The sequence below is a fragment of the Camelus ferus genome, chromosome 1 (assembly GCF_009834535.1).
Source record: "Camelus ferus isolate YT-003-E chromosome 1, BCGSAC_Cfer_1.0, whole genome shotgun sequence".
In the NCBI taxonomy this organism is placed as follows: Eukaryota; Metazoa; Chordata; class Mammalia; order Artiodactyla; family Camelidae; genus Camelus; species Camelus ferus.
In genome coordinates, this window is record NC_045696.1 from 22,049,840 (window position 1) to 22,069,262 (window position 19,423).

General features: G+C 39.3%; 1 protein-coding gene across 3 annotated transcripts in view; it reads right to left on the reverse strand.

Annotated features, from left to right (window-relative positions):
• LOC116662776 overlaps positions 1 to 19,423 on the reverse strand; it is a 212,847-nt gene that overhangs the window by 10,426 nt on the left and 182,998 nt on the right. Inside the window, exon 1 of one of the 3 annotated variants that reach the window (XR_004318826.1) lies at positions 7,227 to 7,273. The exons of 1 other annotated variant lie outside the window; for it this stretch is intronic. Coding sequence is in view for 1 of the 2 variants with exons in the window: in XM_032477115.1 (XP_032333006.1) it covers positions 8,449 to 8,472 (24 nt within the window). In the remaining variant the exon portion in view is untranslated. Of the gene's footprint in view, positions 1 to 7,226; positions 7,274 to 8,393; positions 8,473 to 19,423 lie in introns of those variants that run through there. One more of the 3 variants, XM_032477115.1, reaches the window with a different exon arrangement.

Sequence of the window (19,423 nt, forward strand, 5' to 3'; positions counted from 1 at the left end):
GTTACTCCAAAGTTCTTGGTGGTTTCCACAGCAATGGAAGTGGAGAGAGGTCCGTTTTGAAACAAGACTAACCTTTTACTCTCCTACTCAACAATGTTATATATAGTTCATCTTTTTCTGTAGCTTAAGTTCCCAAACCTTTATATTACAGATCAGTTCTCCAACTTGAGCCCTATCACCCAATTTGCAATTATTCTCTAGTTTGTTTTCTGAATGTACCTACCATGCTCATCCCTTCTCCATCTCTGTACAAGCTGTTCTTCCTCGCACACCCTCCCTTTCTCTCTGTATCTGAACCCGATCTGCTCTCTAGGAATCTGCTCAAGGGCCTCTTTCTGTGTGTAGGATCTCGAACTAGCCCCTTTAATCCTGAAGCATGCCACTCACTCTTCTGCATTAGTTATCTGTACCTCTATGGTCACCGATGTTTTCATGTGTGCTAGTCTTGGGACTCCAGGGAGATTATAAATTCACTGAAGACAGCATTATGACTTATCCTCCTTTTTATACTGTGTAGTAAATTGCAACACAGGACTAGCACAGAGATTTGCAAAGAATAATTGCTTGATAAATATGAATGTTAATTCTTATAAAACCTTTAAAGAGCTGAAAGATGAGAATCCTAACGTTCAAGCTTCAAGTTCATTCATGGTCACCATGTTACTGGAACTTTTTTGACCCTTTCTTAACCTATTCAACATAATGTAATGAGGAATCACCAAATACTTCTGCCTGAATCATCTACTTGCACTATTTCTGTTAACAATAAGCTAAATTTTACTCCATCAAAGTCAGCCTCATGAAAAAAGGAAGAGAATTTCTATTCTGTACTTTGGACAGATGGAAGAGCAGCTACATCTTTCATTTATTCTTTTAGGGTTTTATTCATTTATTGAATAACTATTTAGCGAAAGCCTACTATACACAAAGGATAAACCTGCTAAGGACCAAAATGCTACCATTCTATGATCCATTCCTTTATGCCTTAAACATCTTCTAATCTTCACATATCCTCTATTCAATGCAAATACACCAGATAGAAGAAACATTTTGAACCACTATTAGGTAACACCTTTACCAGGATCACTTGATCCCCTTCTAAGAACAAGAATGGTGCCTGGAGAGCCAGAAACAGAAAGTACTAAAAGAAGATGTGTTAAGTGGTAATAACAAGCCGCACCTATAATCTGGTCTAGAAAATGACCAAATCTCCTTTGATAGAGCAGAGCCGGGATGTGTTCAGCTCTCTCCCATTTGCCTGGGACCAATCTTCAAATTTTCTTCACTCTAGGATACATATCTTTGAAGGTTCTTCTGCCCGGGATAGGACATAGAGAGAAAGGCAATCTCCAAAATAGCCCCAATAAAGTCAAACAACCATTATCTGGTCACATTATCTGGGATAAGGGGAAGCTCTTACTTTGTTATCCACAGTAGCTAACTTAAACATTTGGCCTTGTTTAAATAATGCATTTTGAGACCCCAAGCAAGTGTAGTTCCTTTGTCTAACCAAAAATGAAAAAGAAGAATCTTTTTTTCATTTCACAAAGAAAAGGCCAAACTTCCATAAAATGCCAATACAAATATCAGCACATGTTATGTTTAATTAGTTGGACTAATAGGAATGATCAGGTCAGGGAATGTCTCTGAACGAGCTTTTTAAGGTTTTCATCCTGAGCTCTGAGAACTGAGCTGTGCGGTTTTGCTGCCCTCTTGAGGAGAGTTAAGCATCACCTCTACTAGCTGGACTGACATTCTCATTACATTACCATATGTTTACTGAAACTGATTAACTGACTGACTATATTAATCAAGTCAAAAATTAAAATAGTAATTATTACAATATAAAACTTCTTTTAAACATCTCAAAGAACCAATAATCACTACAAACAACCAATAGAAGTTATTGGGTCTACTATTTGCCTTTAATGGACAATTATCATGGAATAATCATTTACTCAAAGGTATTCAGAAAGTGTGCTACACACTTGCAGTCCTGGATTCCCTGTATAAAATGCACCAAATAAAATAACCCCTAAAAAAGAATAACTCAAATTCAATATAAATAAATTTATTCGTTTATTTGCAGGGGTATTTGAAATTTGTAGATATTTTGCTGGAAATATTGCTGTTTCTACAATTTAAATCTTTCTCCCAATTCACAATAGTAGAAAAGCAAATCACATAACCCGTAGCTCCCAGTTTATTTATTCAACAGGATTTATTTAGAGTCTCCTGTGTGCTCCTTCTGAATTATCCCAAAGGTCGGCTGAGAAGCTGATGAATTATTTAATTCTCTCCTGCCACCCTATGATTCTCCTTCTGACGCTTCAAGTGTGTGACCAAATTTACACACAGCACAAAAGTCAGCTATCAATGCATTCATCCTCACTCCTTCTCCACCTGAACAATCAAACTATTAACATGTATTAAGAATTCACTTCCTGCACAGTTTGAAAGTTCTAAAATTTTATAGTGAGGAATTGAGAGTCAACTTTCCCCCCTTCCTACTCTCTGCTGTCACTAATCATGGGATATTTTAACTCTGCCTTATTGAGTTTTCTTAACCCTTTCCCACACCTCTGAAAACAGCCCTTCCATTAAATTCTCCTCCATTATTCCATTTAAGTATTTGCTATCTCTTTCTTGCCAGGACCCTGACTAATACACTCAGCAAGAAATGTAAGAAATTTGCAAAAATGTGCAAAATTTGTATGAAGAGACTTTAAAATATTAGTAATGAACACAAAAATAGGTGTGAAAAAAATGGAAAAGCACACCATATTCTTGATTAGGAAAACTCAACATAATAAAAGTGCAAATCCCCATTAATTAATCCATAATTTTTAATTGATCCTAGTAAAAATACTAGCAATACTTATAACTAAGGAAACTAATCTTAAAGTTTATATCAAAATATAACAAGCAAAAGTAAACAAGAAAATTCTGAAGAGGAACACAGAAGAACTAGCCCTACTGTTTATAAAATAAGTTATAAAGCTACAATATTAACACAATACCTCCTCAAAAATTGATTAAAAAATTCATTGAGAGAAAAGAGAAAGTGCAAACACAGACCTAAACATATAAAAATACTTTAGTATGTCATAAAAGTGTTATTTCAAATCAGTTGAAGAAGATGAATTGTTCAATAAATGATTTGGGGACAATCCAAACATTAACTGAAAAAAGTAAGCTTCTTTCTCTTTTTTATGTTTTCTTTTTATTGATTTAGTGAGGCATAATTGATAGAACAAAAAACCACACATATTTAATGTATAAAATTTGGTGAGTTTGAATGTATGGGTACACCTGTGATTCATCACAACAATCATGGTAATAAACATATCCATCGCCTCCAAAAGTTTCCTTGGGTCTCTTTGGTTTTCCTCTGGTTTTTTTTGTTGTTGTTGTTGTTCTTTTGTTTCATTTGAGGGGGCCGAGTAGAACACTTAGTGTGAACTCCATCCTCTTAAATTTTTAAGTACACAATTCTATTTTGTTAACTACAGGCATTATGTTGTACAGCAGGTGTCTAGAACTTACCTTGTATAACTGTAACTTTATACCTATTGAACAACTGCCCCTTCTCTCTTCCCCCATCCCCTGGCAACCACCATTCTATTTTTCTGCTTCTACAAATTTGACTATTTTAGATACTTCATGTAAGTGGAATCACACAGTATTTATCCTTCTGTGACTGATTTATTTCACTAAGCATAATGACTTTCACATCCATCCATGTTGTTGCAAGTGGTTGGATATCCTTTTTTTTTTTTAAGGCTGAATGATATCCCATTGTACATATATTCATATTGTCTTTATTTAGTCATCTCCCAATGGACATTTGGGTTGTTTCCATATCTTGCCTATTGTGAACAGCTGCAGTGAACATAGGAGGGCTAATATCTCTTTGAGACTCTGATTTGAATTCTTTTGGTATATACCCAGAAGTGGGATTGCTGAATCATACAGTAGTTCTATTTTTAATATTTTGAGGAACCTCCATGCTATTTTCCTTTTCTTAACCTAAGCATCAAAAGAAGATTATCTGGCCCTGTGTGTTATCTGATCCTAGTGGCATACACTGGGGATTGCCTCCTTCTGCTCATTGGCGCAGGCAGGGCATACTGAAATATGCCTCAGCTCTGTACGCATGGCCCCTTCAGGTCCAACACAATCTCTGCTACTTCTGGGAGACTTTTTCTACATCAATACCATACTGGGATACAGGACAGCTGTGTGATTCTCTAAGCTGCCACATAGCCTCTAAAATATGGCACCTGAAGAGAATGGCTGTGCTAAGTCTTCTTTGTGATCCTATATATATGTATATCATTAATGATTAAAGTATTGTGAGGGTCTAAGTTTATAGAGATCAAAAATGAGTAGCACAGTGTGTAAGTCAGAATCCAATCAGAAAACAGCAACAGATGGCATCTTACCACTTCTCCAGTGCTCTTCCTAAGGAGCAAGGCAGAGATCCCTTTAATCACAAATTCTACAAACTCATTTGAAATGTTGCTATGTGCCTGGAGAAGATCTACCCTACTCTTATCCTCAGCTCTGCCTTTTTTTTTTTTTTTTTTTTTCCTTAAAGCCTTAGCATTTTGGAAAGGAAAAGCCAGGGAGAAAATGGAAACCAACTTCATTTCACCAAACCTTCACCTCCCACATTCCTATCCAAGCAAAGAACACAGAACAGCAGATCTGCTTGAATAATGGAAAGGGCAAAAGAGTGAAGGCAAATATGGGGGTGGGAGGATGAAGAGGTAGGATTTCAAAAATCTACAAAGTGCCCTATTTATCATCTAAGAGTGAAAGATAGGAAACAGATTAATTTTTTTTGCTTACATTAGGCTTTGCTGGGGAATTCATTTGGGTGACTTCTACTATGAACTTACGTTTCCACTGAGACATACTGAAGTACTTCATTGAATCTACTACAAAAATCATTCCCAACTAACACCCTCCCTTTTATTCACCTTCCCTTTATTTGCCCCTTAGCTAAAAGTGCTCCTCCCCATCTATGTTCTTCACCCTAAAATGCCACCACTGGGATCTTGATGTAATCAAAGACCCTCCCAGCATTTCCTGGTTCCTTTTTCTTCTCATGCCAACTTGCTCAGGCCTCTTGTCTTGTAGTACGCATCTTCAACTCATTCCATATGCATTTCTAGATTCATCTTCCTGGCTTTACCAAAACCTCATTGTCGTTTTTTGACTATGAACCTCTTGCTTTAAGATTCAAGTGCTTCTTGTGAGTTCGAGATTTGCAAATACTAACTACTATATATTAAATAGATAAACAAGAAGTTTATACTGTATAGCACAGGGAACTATATTCAATATCTTGTAGTAACTTATAATGAAAAAGAATATGAAAATGAATATATGTATGTATATGTATAACTGAACTATTATGGTGTACACCAGAAATTGCCACAGCATTGTAAAATGACTATACTTCAATAAAAAAGAATGCAAAAAAAAAAAGATTCAAATGCTTCAAAATACGGCATTTTAAGAAAATGGTCATGCTAACTGTTCTTAATGGTCCTATACTTGTATGCCATTAATGATTAAAGTATTATTAGGTTCTAGGTTTATAAAGGTCAAGGACCAGAAGCAGAGTGCACAAGTCAGCATTCAACCAGGAATCATAAACCACTCTGAATATTTAAATCAGAGGGAAATTTGTGTAGGAAATTGATAACACAGGTGAGTCAAAAGCTGAGAAGCCAAACAGCATTAGTAAACAACCTGACTGACACCAGCAGATTTGAGGAACCAAAGAAGGAAGTAGTGTTACAGGAGCTGCATGGCTGGGTTACCCAGGAGAATGGGAAGCCACAGCAAGCATCATCACAGACAGCAGGAGCCACAGAGGAGACACAGTCACTTCCAGAAATGCCACCCATGGCAAAGAGATAAAGGGAAAATGCTCCATTTCCCAGTGTATCCTACTCACTTCTCTTTCCCTCTTTCTATGGCCCTACTGTTGCCCTGCAGCAGTGACCTTCAGACGGCTCCTGTCTGGACCTGGCTCAGGTGGCCCTCACATCCCTGCATCCAGTGCTTCCTGCCACTCTAGACCCCCGCCCACTCCACAGGGGCAGCAGTTCAGCTCCCAAGACCTTGCTTGAGTGGGGTTTCTGACGTTTGCAAATGAGAGGGTCCTGATCCAATTCACAAATATCAACACGGTCTGTCATCTATTCCATAAATCTTTCATTTTGTGCCTAAGTATAACAATTTTCTTTTCTTTTCATTGTCTATTCATTTTCATCATCAGAACTATCTGTTGACATTCTTTGGGAAATTATCATTCACAAATAAACATAGTTTCAATATTTCATCAGACATTATGTTCATAAGAACAAGTAGAAATAATACAACTCCTGTGAACTAGAAATGCTGCACAATCTTCTAGTTCAAAGAAAAAGGAAAACACATTTGCAAAATGAGGGAAGGGACATCAGTGGATCCTGCCGTGAGGCATCAGGACACTAGCTGGCAGTTTGGCCCAGTGAGAACATACATGGGCTTTGAACCAAGTAGACATGTGATCACCTTTAGCCTCAGTTTCTTCACTTGTAAATGGATATGTGAACAGTTCATCTTTTTTGGAGCTGCCATATTAAATGAGATAATGCATAAGAATTTTCAGAGTTCTCTGCACATAGACTGATAAAATATCTTTTTTCAAAATTCCTACTAGAAGCAACAGAGGCTGAGAATAGATGGAAGCTGACATTACCCAAGACAGAAAATAAGTGAAGCACGAATTTATGGAATTGTGGGTTAAAATACATGTCTGTCATTTTTGACAAATTGCTGAAGGGAATCCTAAGTACCCTACACCAGTGACTGTACCTCTAGTACCAGAAAAGCTGGCAGACTGTAATAAATACTGAATGGAGAGAGAGAGAGATGTGTATACATAGACACAGGTACAGACGTACCTCTGAGATATTTCAGGTCTGGTTCCAGATCACCTTAATAAAGAGAATATCTCAATAAAGTGAGTCACACAAATTTTTTTGTTTCCCAGTGTATATAAAAGTTATGTTTGCGCTACAACTTAGCCTATTACGTGCGCATTAGCATTATCTCTAAAAAACAATGTACATACTTTAATTAAAAAATACTTCATTACTAAAAAATGCTAACCATCATCTGAGCCTTCAACAAGTTGTAATCTTTTTGCAGGTGGGGGATCTCACCTTGATGTTGACGGCTGCTGACTGACCAGGGTGATGGTTGCTGAAGGCTGGGGTGGCTGTGGCAATTTCTTAAAAATAACAAAATGAGGTACACCGCATTGACTGACTCTTCCCTTCACAAATGATTTCTTTGTAGCATTCGATGCTGTTTGATAGTTTTTATCCACAGTAGAATTTCTTTCGAAATTAGAGTCCATCCTCTCAAACCCTGCCACTGTTTTATCAACTTAGTTCATGCAATATTCCAAATCCTTTGTTGTCATTTCAATAATCTTCACAGCATCTTCACCAGGAGTACATTCTCTCTCAAGGAACTGCTTTCTTTCCTCATTCATAAGAAACAACTCCTCATCCAGTAAAGCTTAATCATGAGATTGAAGCAATGCATCTATGGACACCAGCATTCTTTGACATGCATGTTGCTCATGCAGTTCAAGGTCACCGATCCACTCAGGTTGCTGGCAGGCCATTGGCTTCAACTTCCAAGACCCTTCAAAATTAGTCCTCATTCAATTACATCCATACCCATTGTAAGTTGTTTAGAAAACAATGATCTGCAATCCCATATCACTCTGGAGTTCTGGTCAATTATGAGGGTTGTCTAAGATACTCTACCCCTTCTGTCCTGCCTTCCATGCATAGAAATTGCTCTACTTCTCTCCGTGGCAGAAAGACATAGCAGGAGCCCTGGGAGGCTGACTGAGGCCCACCTTCCTGGACACATCACACCACAAATTTCACACTTGACGTGTAATTTCAGAAGATGGCCGGTCCTTGGCTGTCCCGCTACTTTTCCAGGCTCAGGCTGCAGGAATGGAGGCACAAGTCCAGAGAGTGCTGATAAACGTTTAACAACCAGCTCTCCAGGGTGCGGTGGAAGAGTATTTGCCCATTTCCAGAGAGGAACACCCTCACCACAGCTGATTTCAAATTACCCATGTGATACCAACAAGCTCATACAACTTCTAAAAATGTGACAGTTGGCTCTTAGAAGCGGGGACAAGACAGACCCAGCACACTACGGTGCAGGTCTCCTCGATTTCAGAGCCCTCAAGCCTATCCGAGGTTTCTGTCATTCTAGGGTTGAGGTCAAGGAAGGCAAACAATCAAGCGTCAACCTTCCATTTTCAGTGACAGCCTCGCATCTAATCTCTTCTTTGTCTTCTGACTTCCTTTCTTCTCTGGTCCAGAGATTCAGGAACAGAAAAAAATAACCCTTTATCTAATCTTCCAAATCCTTTGACTCCTGGAAATAGAAATAGATTAGCCAAGAATTTACTTCTTTTGTAATCTGATTTGTCTGTGTTGTCCCTTCCCTACAGCAACGAAGGCAGGACATTCAACTGTTGAAATGGAGGAAACTGGGTTTAGGAAATCTTAAAGGAAAAAAGTATCAGTTTGTATCTCAGTACATACTATGCCACCACATAATCAAAAAAATCTCCAAAAGGTAAGTAAAATAATGATCTCTTACTTAACAACTTATAATTTACTTGCTCATGTTGACCTGAATCAAATAGACTGCAGATATTTCTTCAGCAAAGATGGGTTCATTTAGCCGAGAATTGCAATTTGGTGAGCCACAGGCCAAGTCCCCATGTGGCAAGAAAACCTCTATACAGGGGAAAAGGAAGTCGGGAGGGCTACAGTACACAAATCATCCATGGCTTTTCAATTGGCTGAGTCCTTGCCAGGAAAAAGAAGACTTTCTTCTTCTCTGTTGGGCTCTGCTATCATCGTAAGGTGTGAGAACTCCCTCTTCTGGTCTCCTGACTCTATTTAATTGAGGTTTCTGTTTAGTAATTTTTTTTTACACTCGACAAAGATTTATTGCATGCTATTACAAGCTTATTAAGTATCAGGGTCCATGAGTAAGGCTGGCTAATCTTGAGGAGTTCACAAATCTCACAGACCTATTCTCTAACTAGAGGACTGGTTAAAATTATACATATACACACACCCCATATATATAATTTATTATAAACCACATGTAAAATATATAAAGTATGCACACCACATATAAAATACATACATACACTATACATACACAAATATCTAGAGTGTGTATACACTTCAGTGTTAAAAACAAAAACAAACAACAACAAAAATAAGAAAAAAATTTACCATAAAAATCACCTTTACAGAGGAGTAGGGGAGAGCTTTGTGCTCAGAGAGAGGCTTCCAGCTGCTGGAAAAGTTCTACTTCTTGATCTAGGTGGTACTTACTTTGAGGTTCCCTGACTGGTAACTATACATCTATAGTTTCATGTCCTTTTTATTATGTTATTTTCTTATTTTAAACACCCCTCCCCACCACCTAAGAGATTTTGCTAGTTGACTGTGTCAAGAATTTTTTTTAATACCTCATATTTTCAGTCCTAAGTATAATCATCTTCTAGATTTCCTAGTAAGTTGAGAGTTTTTAATATTCCTGAGGGCAGTTGTTCTATAGACAGTATCTCTGAGGTTTTTTCCTAACAGCTGTAAATATTTAGCCCTCGTTTTCTTTTCTAAACAGAAATGGACATGTTTTCTCCTTTTCACCAATAGGATATTAAGTTAAACTGTGCTGGGGTTAAGTGTTCATGATGGCCTAATCCTGAACAAAAGGGTACTTTTCTTGTGGATGGGTTTTCCAAAACATTAGGGTATGTGAAACCACCAACACACTCAAGATAAAGGCAATGATCCTGCTTTTCCAGAGGACAAGGACTGGGACCATGATCTCAATTCAGACTTATGACTCAGGAAGCTTGGACCAGCAAGAACAGGCCATGACCCCAAGAATTGGGGTATGGGGTTAGGATATTCCATAAACTAAAAGAGAGCAACAAAGGGGAAATCCGCAAAAATTTCTTAAAGCTTTAGATCAGAGAGCACTGCCTAGATGTTCAAAAGCCTCACAGCAGCTTCCTGACTCAGCTGCTTACTAATTATGTGACCGAAGCCACTCACTCCACCTCCGAGCTTGCTTCCTCACCTACAAAAAACAAAATAATAGCAATAACTACTTTGGGGGATTTCTATAGGACTATGATACTGTACGTTGCATGCCTGGCACACATATGGGAACATGACTACGGTGATGTATTCATTTTAACAAAATTATACAGTAAAACAATCTGGATGGTTTCTAGATTTATTTTGTTAGCATTTTACTGTGGAAACTCCCCAGGAGCCAGTAATATATTTATTACCCAGGGACAGATGCTTTGTGCCTAACTTAAGGTTATCTAATGGCTGGTATTAAAAGAAATGAGCAATTATAACCAATTGACAGATTCCATCTAGAACATACCATTTGCGGTATTTACATCAATAAAAATAACTGAGTGTAGAAATGTTATTTTTAACCTGCTCTGAGTGCACATTCTAACACATATTTCTGAAACTCCACAGAAGTGCTCAGGCCGCATGTGTGGAAGACACAAGGGAACTTTTATCTCCCACTCTTCTGCCTGCAGTTTCAGGTCTCAGGTCTTCAGTGAGGCTTTTAAAATAACCTCTCAGAAAAAGCTCCACATCTCGTAAGGACAGTAGAGAGGTCACGGAGCCATTAATTCAAGTGACCGGCACTGGATCTCAGAAACATCTCAGTCCTGGAGCTAGAGACTAACTTCACTCTAACTCTCAACAGTTAGTGTATCCAGACTCCGTGGATTTTGCTACCTAATTTTCCAAAATAATGGTCAAGGGAAAATTGTAAAACTCCTGACAATTCGTCCCTGACTCACATGCTCTCACCTAGGAAAGTGCCGAGGCAGGTCCCTCCCTCACCACTCCCATAGAAATGGGGGATTCCATCTCCTTCACTACAGCTATCTTTCCTGCCAAATCTGCTCCCTTCTACCCACGACACTGGCACTCTCCTATCCAGCCCCCAAGTTCCAGAAATTTCCTCAAATCCCAAATCATCACACAATATTTGGAATTTCATGGGACTCCAATGCAATAAAATGGTAGGAATCCCCTGCCATTACTACCAGTCTGATGACACTCCTCCCATTTATTTACCTCAGTAATGAACCAAATGACAACCTGATTTTTAAAAACTCCCTTTCATCAATCAATCAACAATTGTTACTTCATTGTGTCACCATTTTACTTAATCCACCTCTTCACTCCTCAGTCCTAATCTGCTTCTCCTCATCCAACCACCCACCAGAAGGAACTTCCCCAACAAACTGTAAGGAGATTTCTCTCTAGACTGCCTCATGACTCCATCACCCCACTGTTCAACTGTTTCTTCATCCTTACCCCAGTATAATGGTTCACTGCTTCTTGTGTGGTGTTAATGGTTTTGCTTTATAATCCCATAGGACATTCTGAGTCCCATAGGGCAGGCTCTTGTCCGCCTTGTCCATCTCTTCGTCCCAGCACCTAGCCCAGTGCCTGACAGTCTATCAAAAACAGGAAAGGATCTAAGATTTTACCCTACTTGCAGATCAAAAGTTAGCCTGATGCTGACAGAAGACACAACACTCTGGAGCAGAAGTGAAGGACAGCTTTTTAATCACAGCAACAGCAGTAGCCAGAGTATTGGCACTTTTGCCGCAGTCCCTTGAGCCCAGTTCCATAGGCTGACACCAAAAGGGCCAGATGATACCTGCACACACAGTGGGTTGTGATACAATCCATAAACCCTGAGTATAAAGAATCCAAAAACGTTGTAACAGGCTGTGAGCATGCCTGCCCTGTGCTCCAGAGGGAGACATGGTCTCTATCTTCCAAGGCCATTCACAATATGAACATCTGTGAAAGGGTGTTCTGGGACAAAGGGCAGCCAGTGCCTTTCCTGTAAGACGCACAGGAACACAAGAGACCCATCAAAACTTGTCTGTCAACAAACAGAGCATCGAAAAATATTTGTTGATTGAGTGAATAAATGAACTAGACCACCAGAGCACCAATCCAGCCTAGGTGGTGGAATTTAAAATATTAAATAAATAAGTAACATAAAAAATAAAAAATAAAAATTTTTTAATAAAATAATAAAATAGGAAGTTTCCTTTTTTCATTCTCAAAGACATCTATTTACCCAGTGGTGTGCTGGCAAAGGTTTAAACCAACTCTTGGTTTTATAGCATTTTTCAATTTCCTTGGCAAAAACATTCTCACCAAGACCAACGACAAGCTACTGATGTCACAGAATGCAGAGCTGTGTGACACACACAGCCGCACACCGCTGTCTAGCATTCCCACCACACAAATATAAAACACATAAATCACCTCAATCAGTGGCTTTCCCATTAGTCATGTAGTAAAAGTGCAGTAAAATAATTAGAAAGTGATGAGTTTTGAGTGTATGCTACCTTAGTTTTAAAAACAACTTATTCAGTTGTAAGTTTATATGGTTTAGTTTTTACTAACATCTTTGTTTAACAACTGGCTCACAAAATTCCCAAAAATGTACCACCTGGCTCTTGCAAGTGGATGCGGTGGAGCTCCAGTACCCCACAGCCCGGCCCGCTGCTCCTTCCTGCCCCTCCTGCCTTCGGTGTCGCTCTGGTTCCTCCAGCCCCATTATGTATTTTATTTCCAGATCTTCTCTCTCTCTCAAACTGAGCTTCTTACCCTACTCCTCAGGGCACAGCTCTGCCTCACTTCCTATCTCTACCCCCGACCCCGCCCCATTCCCAAAAACCTTGGGGTCTGTGCGCACCAGCCCATCCCTCTCCTGCCAGCACCGACGCCAGCCCAGCCCACAGCCCAGCCCAGTGAGGGGCCGGGAACCAAGGCCACAGCAGGGGAAACCGTCACTGGATTTCCAAGTGAGACTTTACAGTGCATTTTCTCATGGAATCAGTCAACTTCTTGTTATGCTCCTTGGGTGCCATATTTTAAGTACTTCATGTATTCTAGTCGGGATTTATAAAACAAATTTGAGATTCTGATCTCTCACTTTATATGAAAGATGCATTTGGACTTTGGAACTTACAAAGGAAATTTGGAAAACATATTCAAACAGAAGACTACTTGATATATATTTATATATTTTTGATTTATTGATTTGCTGTCCACCAGAGGGCAGCAAAAATTTTTATACGTGGATAACACCTACTCATTACAGAAACAGAACAAACCAGCATCGCTACTTGCTAAATAGAAAACCATTAGAGTCCTAGACAGCAAAATTACTTCAAGTTTACATGGCAATAAACAAATAACCAGAAGACTTTATTTCTTAAGAGTTAAAAAAAAATACGCATATTTCTATTTATTTTGGGGGAACTTCAGTATTATGAAGAAATATCACCATTAGGCTCAAATTTCATTTTTCACTTCAAAGCCTCAATGCAGTAGTCCCCTTTATCCACAGTTTTGCTTTCCATGGTTTCAGTTACCTTCAGTCAACTGCAGTCCAAAAATATTAAAAGGAAAATTCTAGAAATAAACAATTCATAAGTTTTAAATAGCAGCCCTTCTGAGTACACAATGAAATCCCTCACCATCCTGCCCAGAATGTGAACCATCCCTTCGTCCAGTGGATCCACACTGTATACCCTACCCATCCACTAGAAAACAAAGTATATATAGGATTTGGTACAAGCCACTGTTTCGAGCTTCCACAGAGGACTTGGAACATTACGCCCATGGATAAGGGAGAACCACACTATTAACTTTCTTAGTAATTGAATCTACAGTTGGTTACTCATTGACCCGTTTACCATATATCATTTTACCATTTCTCATGTCTAAAACGCCACACTAGCAATCACCACTTCTGGGGCCTAACATGAGGAATACAAAAATGACTGCCCATCTGTGTTAGTCAGAGCTCTCCAGAGAAACAGAACCAACAGGAGACACATATGCATAAAGAGATTTATTCGAAGGAACTGGTGTACACAGTTATGGAAGCTGGAAGTCTGAAACCTGTAGGGCAGGCTGGCAGGCTGGAAATTCAGGCAGGAGTTGATGCTGAAGTCTCGAGGCAGAATGTCCTCTACTCAAGAAAGCCTCCGCTTTTGCTCTTAGGGCCCTCAACTGACTGGGTGAGGCCCACCCACATTATCAAGGTTAATGTCCTTTACATCAAATCAGCTGACTGTAGATATTAACCACATCTACAAAATGCTTTCACAACAACATCTAGTTAAGAGTTTAACCTAACAACTGGTTACAAGAGCCTAGCCAAGTGGACCCATAAAATTAACCATCACATTGCTCCAAACCATTTCCCCTATCCAAGTACCACGTCTCAGAAATGTCGTCCTCGGAAAACCATGCTTTAAAAGTCATGAATCGCTCATCCCAGACATCATCTTCTAAATGCATGTATCTTTGGTAGGTGAATACACCTACACAGACACTAATGTGTGTCTGCCAGGTTACCACATATGCTTCTCCAGTCAGAAGAGAGTCTGTGGCATTCTAAAAGCACCGAGCAGTAGGAGGTTCTGAGATGCTGAACAGGAAGCTGTGAACCACCACCAGTATCCTAATTTTACATACCACTTCCCGTCTCCAAAAGAGCTGGTATTTGGGGTATATTCTAAGAAACTACATTTTTGTTGTTTTTAGAAACTGCAACCACCTTGTAACTCAGCAACCAAACAACTACTGCAACTGCAATGCCTCCCTCTCCAACTCTTGTTCAAGGTGCTATGCAAAGTTTCAGTTCAAAATGCCTGGCTTAATGGGCACATGAAAAAATGTTCAACATCTCTAATTATCAGAGAAATGCAAATCAAAACTACAATGAGGTATCACCACACAGCAGTCAGAATGGCCATCATTCAAAAGTCCACAAATGATAAATGCTGGACAGGGTGTGGAGAAAAGGGAACCCTCCTGCAGTGTTGGTGGGAATGCAATTTGGTGCAGCCATTGTAGAAAACAGTACAGAGATTCCTCAAAAAACTAAAAATAGAGTTACCATATGATCCAGCAATCCCACTCCCGGGCATATATCAGAGGGATCTATAATTCGAAAAGATACATGCACCCCAATGTTCATAGCAGCACTATTTTCAATAGTTAAGTCATGGAAACAACCTAAATGTCCATCAACAGATGACTGGATAAAGACATGGTGCATATATATACAACAGAATACTACTCAGTGATAAAAAAAAAAAATGACTAAAATAATGCGATTTGCAGCAACATGGATGGACCTGGAGAATGTCATTCTTAGTAAAGTAAGCCAGAAAGAGAAAGAAAAATACCATATGATATCACTAATATGTGGAATCTAAAAAAAAAAAAAAGACAAATGAACTTGTTTACAAAACAGAAACAGATTCACAGACATAGAAAACAAACTTATGGTTACCAGTGGGGAAGGGAGGTAGGAAGGTGAAATTGTGAGTGTCATAAAAGACAAAAATTAAAGGCAAAGACAAAGCTTAAAGGATACTAAGGAGAGATCACAAGTAAATCACTACATTGGATGTTGTACTAGAGAGAAAAAAAATACTATGAAGGGCAGTGTGGGTCAATTCACAGAGTAGAATATAAACAGTGGATTGAACAGAGGTCAGGGTTGTTTTGTTTTTGTTTTTAGGTTGGTAACTGTGCTACGATTGTGTGGGAGAGTGTCAATCTTAAGAAGAGACTGGGTTCAGAAAAAAATGAGTAACCTGCCTACATGTGAAGAAGGCGCAAGAGACAAAGGAAATGGAACAAACAGTAGGTGAACCAAGGCACGGGGTAGCAGGTGCTCTTTGTGCTGTTCTTGGGACTTTTACTGTTTTCAAATTACTTCCAAATTTTAAAAAAAATTAATTTTATCAGGATTAGCTATGCTCTTTTGTAATAAATTCATCTATATGTTTTAAATTGACAGTAATATCACTTTGAGAAATCAACTCATCAGGATTCTTTCTAGCTCACATCACATCACAATATGAGTGGTGATGGGGGAGGGGAAGGCACCTTCCTATGTCCATAAGTCAGGGACCAGGATCCTTCCCATCAGAGGCCTCATCCTTTGGTTCCCTAGAGTCCTCTCCAATCAGCCAGAAAATAAGAGAATCACACAGGGAAGATCCTCCATGCGCCAGTCTGGAAATGGTCTCATTATTCCCGCTCACTTACCACTGCCCAGAACACTCACATGGCAACACTCACCTGTTAGGGGAAGTGTGATCTACCTGGGGGCTCGGGGAGCAATGGCATCTGCCAAAACTAGTATCTTATTTTACAGAGATTTGAGGACACTTAACTGCAAAAACAGAGTGAAGAAATAACCCCTCCTGAGAAAAGCAAGCACAGAAAATTATCTTGAGATAAAAAAAAATCTTGGGATCAAAACCATGTCTCTCTCTCTCAAACTCTTTGTCCTCATGGAAGACAAATAGTCAAGATGGTAGAGTGGAGTTGAAATTGGAGGGATCTTAATTTCAGAAACTGAGATTTCAGAACACAGTCACAGAAACTATTGCATGTGTGGGCACCATGGCATTAACAGTAGAAACTGCAGCTCAGGGATGACGCACACACCTGGGATGGGTTTCTCAGTGTGGAGGATTTACTCCTCCCATCTGTCCATCCATTCTCCTCCCTCCTAGCCTTCTCCTTCCAGGAGCATTTCCAATTATGCTTTTTTCATGAATTCTCTTTGCTCTAGGTCGCAATAATTTCTTTTGATTTGTCTCTCTAGCTAACATGAAATGTTTTAGACCAACAATTCTTTTTTGTGTTTAGAATAATTATTCAAGATTCAGGAATGTAGTTGGTCTCTATTTTATACACCTTACCCTTAGCCCAGTGTTGGGTCCATAAAAAGGGATGAATAAGCATTTGTCACTCGGTTTGCTTCCATTTCTGGAGCTAGGTCAGAGGAATGTCTCCCTGGAACACAGCGATCTTAGCTGGGGACAGAAAATGTATGAGTTCCTCTCCAGCATATTCTCAAATAAGGACTAGTCACTCTTAATAAGTGATTGAGCGTAGTCACTTTGAATAAAGTGCAAAAGATAATCTTTTTAATCACATTCACTTTTTCCCCCCTAAAATTCTCTTACGAAGACCCTGCTGATCTCTAAAAATGACAGACATGGTCTAGTATCTGCAGGCTGAAATGAGCATAGCAAAGCAAGCATTGTGGACAAAGGACTGATTTCTAGGTTTTGCTCCTCTGGGCCCCAGACGTAGATAGCCATTTTCGGGTAATGTCTTCCCAGTCCAGTCATCTACAACAACGTGTGAGGCATGTTTTAATTCAAGAACTTTGTGACAATAAAAACACTAATTTAGATGGAATGGATCTGCACTGTAAAACAAAAAATGACAGTATCTTACTATGTAATGTACTACTAATAAATATAAATATAATCATAATTATATGAGGAATAAAAATTAAAAATGGCATACAGAGAATTCTAATATTAGTTTCCAGTATTTTCCTCAATATGTCTTGGGTGAAAATCCTTAGTCAAGGATGATTAAGAGAATCATCACTAATGGAGTTCAGTCCAGGTCTGATTTCTCTTGTCTCCTTGTTCCAATTTCTGCATCCCTTCTGTTGAAAGCCACATACCATGGTTTCACAGGTGTGCACCACAGGTCACTTTCTTCTAGCAGATTGGTTCTTCTTACTATCTGCTCACGGGCTCGCTCAATGTTCCATTTAATATCTGCTCTTGGTAGTTACGTTGTTAACGTGGGTGTTTCCACTGCTCTCCACTGGGCCTGCAGAATGCCATCGGCCACTTGTCTCTGTTTTGAGCTGTCTGTGTCCCATGGGGAGCGTCCACTTTGGGCACACTCTGTGTTCAGGTGAGGGAGATGGCTCTATTTTCCTCACATTTGAAGAGGAAGAAAAGCTACCTAATGAGAGCAAAGTTAAAAAGACACCCCGTCCTGGGAATGCCGTGCTGACTGCCCCTGAAATAGTGTCAGCTTTCAAAGGAGAAGTTGCAGCTCAGGAGTGTTTAATTCTGTCATGCTCAAGATCAGGTGGGCAACATTAGCAGGTGTTCTATTTTTCAATATTTCTATGGGAAATCTAGCCAAGTATTGGGGAACAATTACTTTCTGAAATACATATAAAAACTAAATCAGTGACAAATGCGGAATACCAGATATTTCAGAGGAGAATTTCGTTCGTCAATTTGACGTTTCTGCTTTCTCAGATTTCTTAGCTGAAATATCTTAGCTCTCTTCCCTGGAGGAAAGAAACATTTCATATATTCATAAATTGTGTTTATAATGTTCACATAACAAAGGCTGTAAGTGTTTAGTCTCAACCGCAAGAGATCACAATACTCTTTCACGTGACCACTCTGAAGTGAACAGAATCACGCTACACACGTCAAACGTACTTCTCTGCTCACTTATCTCTGGTTTATGGTTTGGCACACTTTCTAACTTTACGCCACTAATTCAGTCAGTTACTACACAACCCCACTGAAGCCAAGGTTGTGGGGTTCAATTTAATACGAACCAGTTGTAGCTTCACTCTGTTTGGTAACAAACACACTAAAGCCTTCATCTTGATCAGTCCTACAAATCCATGTCAAGGGTCATAGGCAAAATCAGACAAGACATTCATCACAACTATGTGAAAAACAACTCCAAATGCATGCCCTGACAAGGGTCAAAAGCACCAGTGGCTACAGGGAGGATGATATGCCTTAATTGGTTTACAAATCTTACAGCAGCAGTGGTAAGAAGCATCTTTCTTACATCACTTATGTTGAACTGAAACAGACTGCCAGATGTTTCTCCAGCAAAGATGGGTTTATTCGGATCAGCAGAGAACTGCAATTCGAGGTCTGCAACCGTGGTGAGGCACACGCAAGTCCCCACAGGGCATGGGGAACACACATTTTCATAAAGGAGAAGAGGAAGTTGGGAGGGTACGGTAAACAGATAATCCATGGCCTTTCACTGGCTGCGTTCTTGCCGGAAAGAGGAGTCTTTTTCGTCCTATAGGGCTCTGCTATCATCACAAGGAGTGCGAGCTCCCCCGTCTGGTCTTCCAAATCTATTTAATCGAGGTTTCTATTAATTTTTCACACTTACAATATCATGAATTTTCAGAAGATATACACTTCTGACTAGGGCAAATGAGTTTAAATTATCACTTAAGTAATAACTTTCATGATGAAAATCATGTTGTATAATGAGCTATAATTACAATTCATCATTCAAATATAGAAATTCAGCTCATTTGACACCACCTAATCAAGATCAATCCTGCATCTCTCATTGGCTTTATTTTCATCTTTGTCAAAACTGACAAGTGC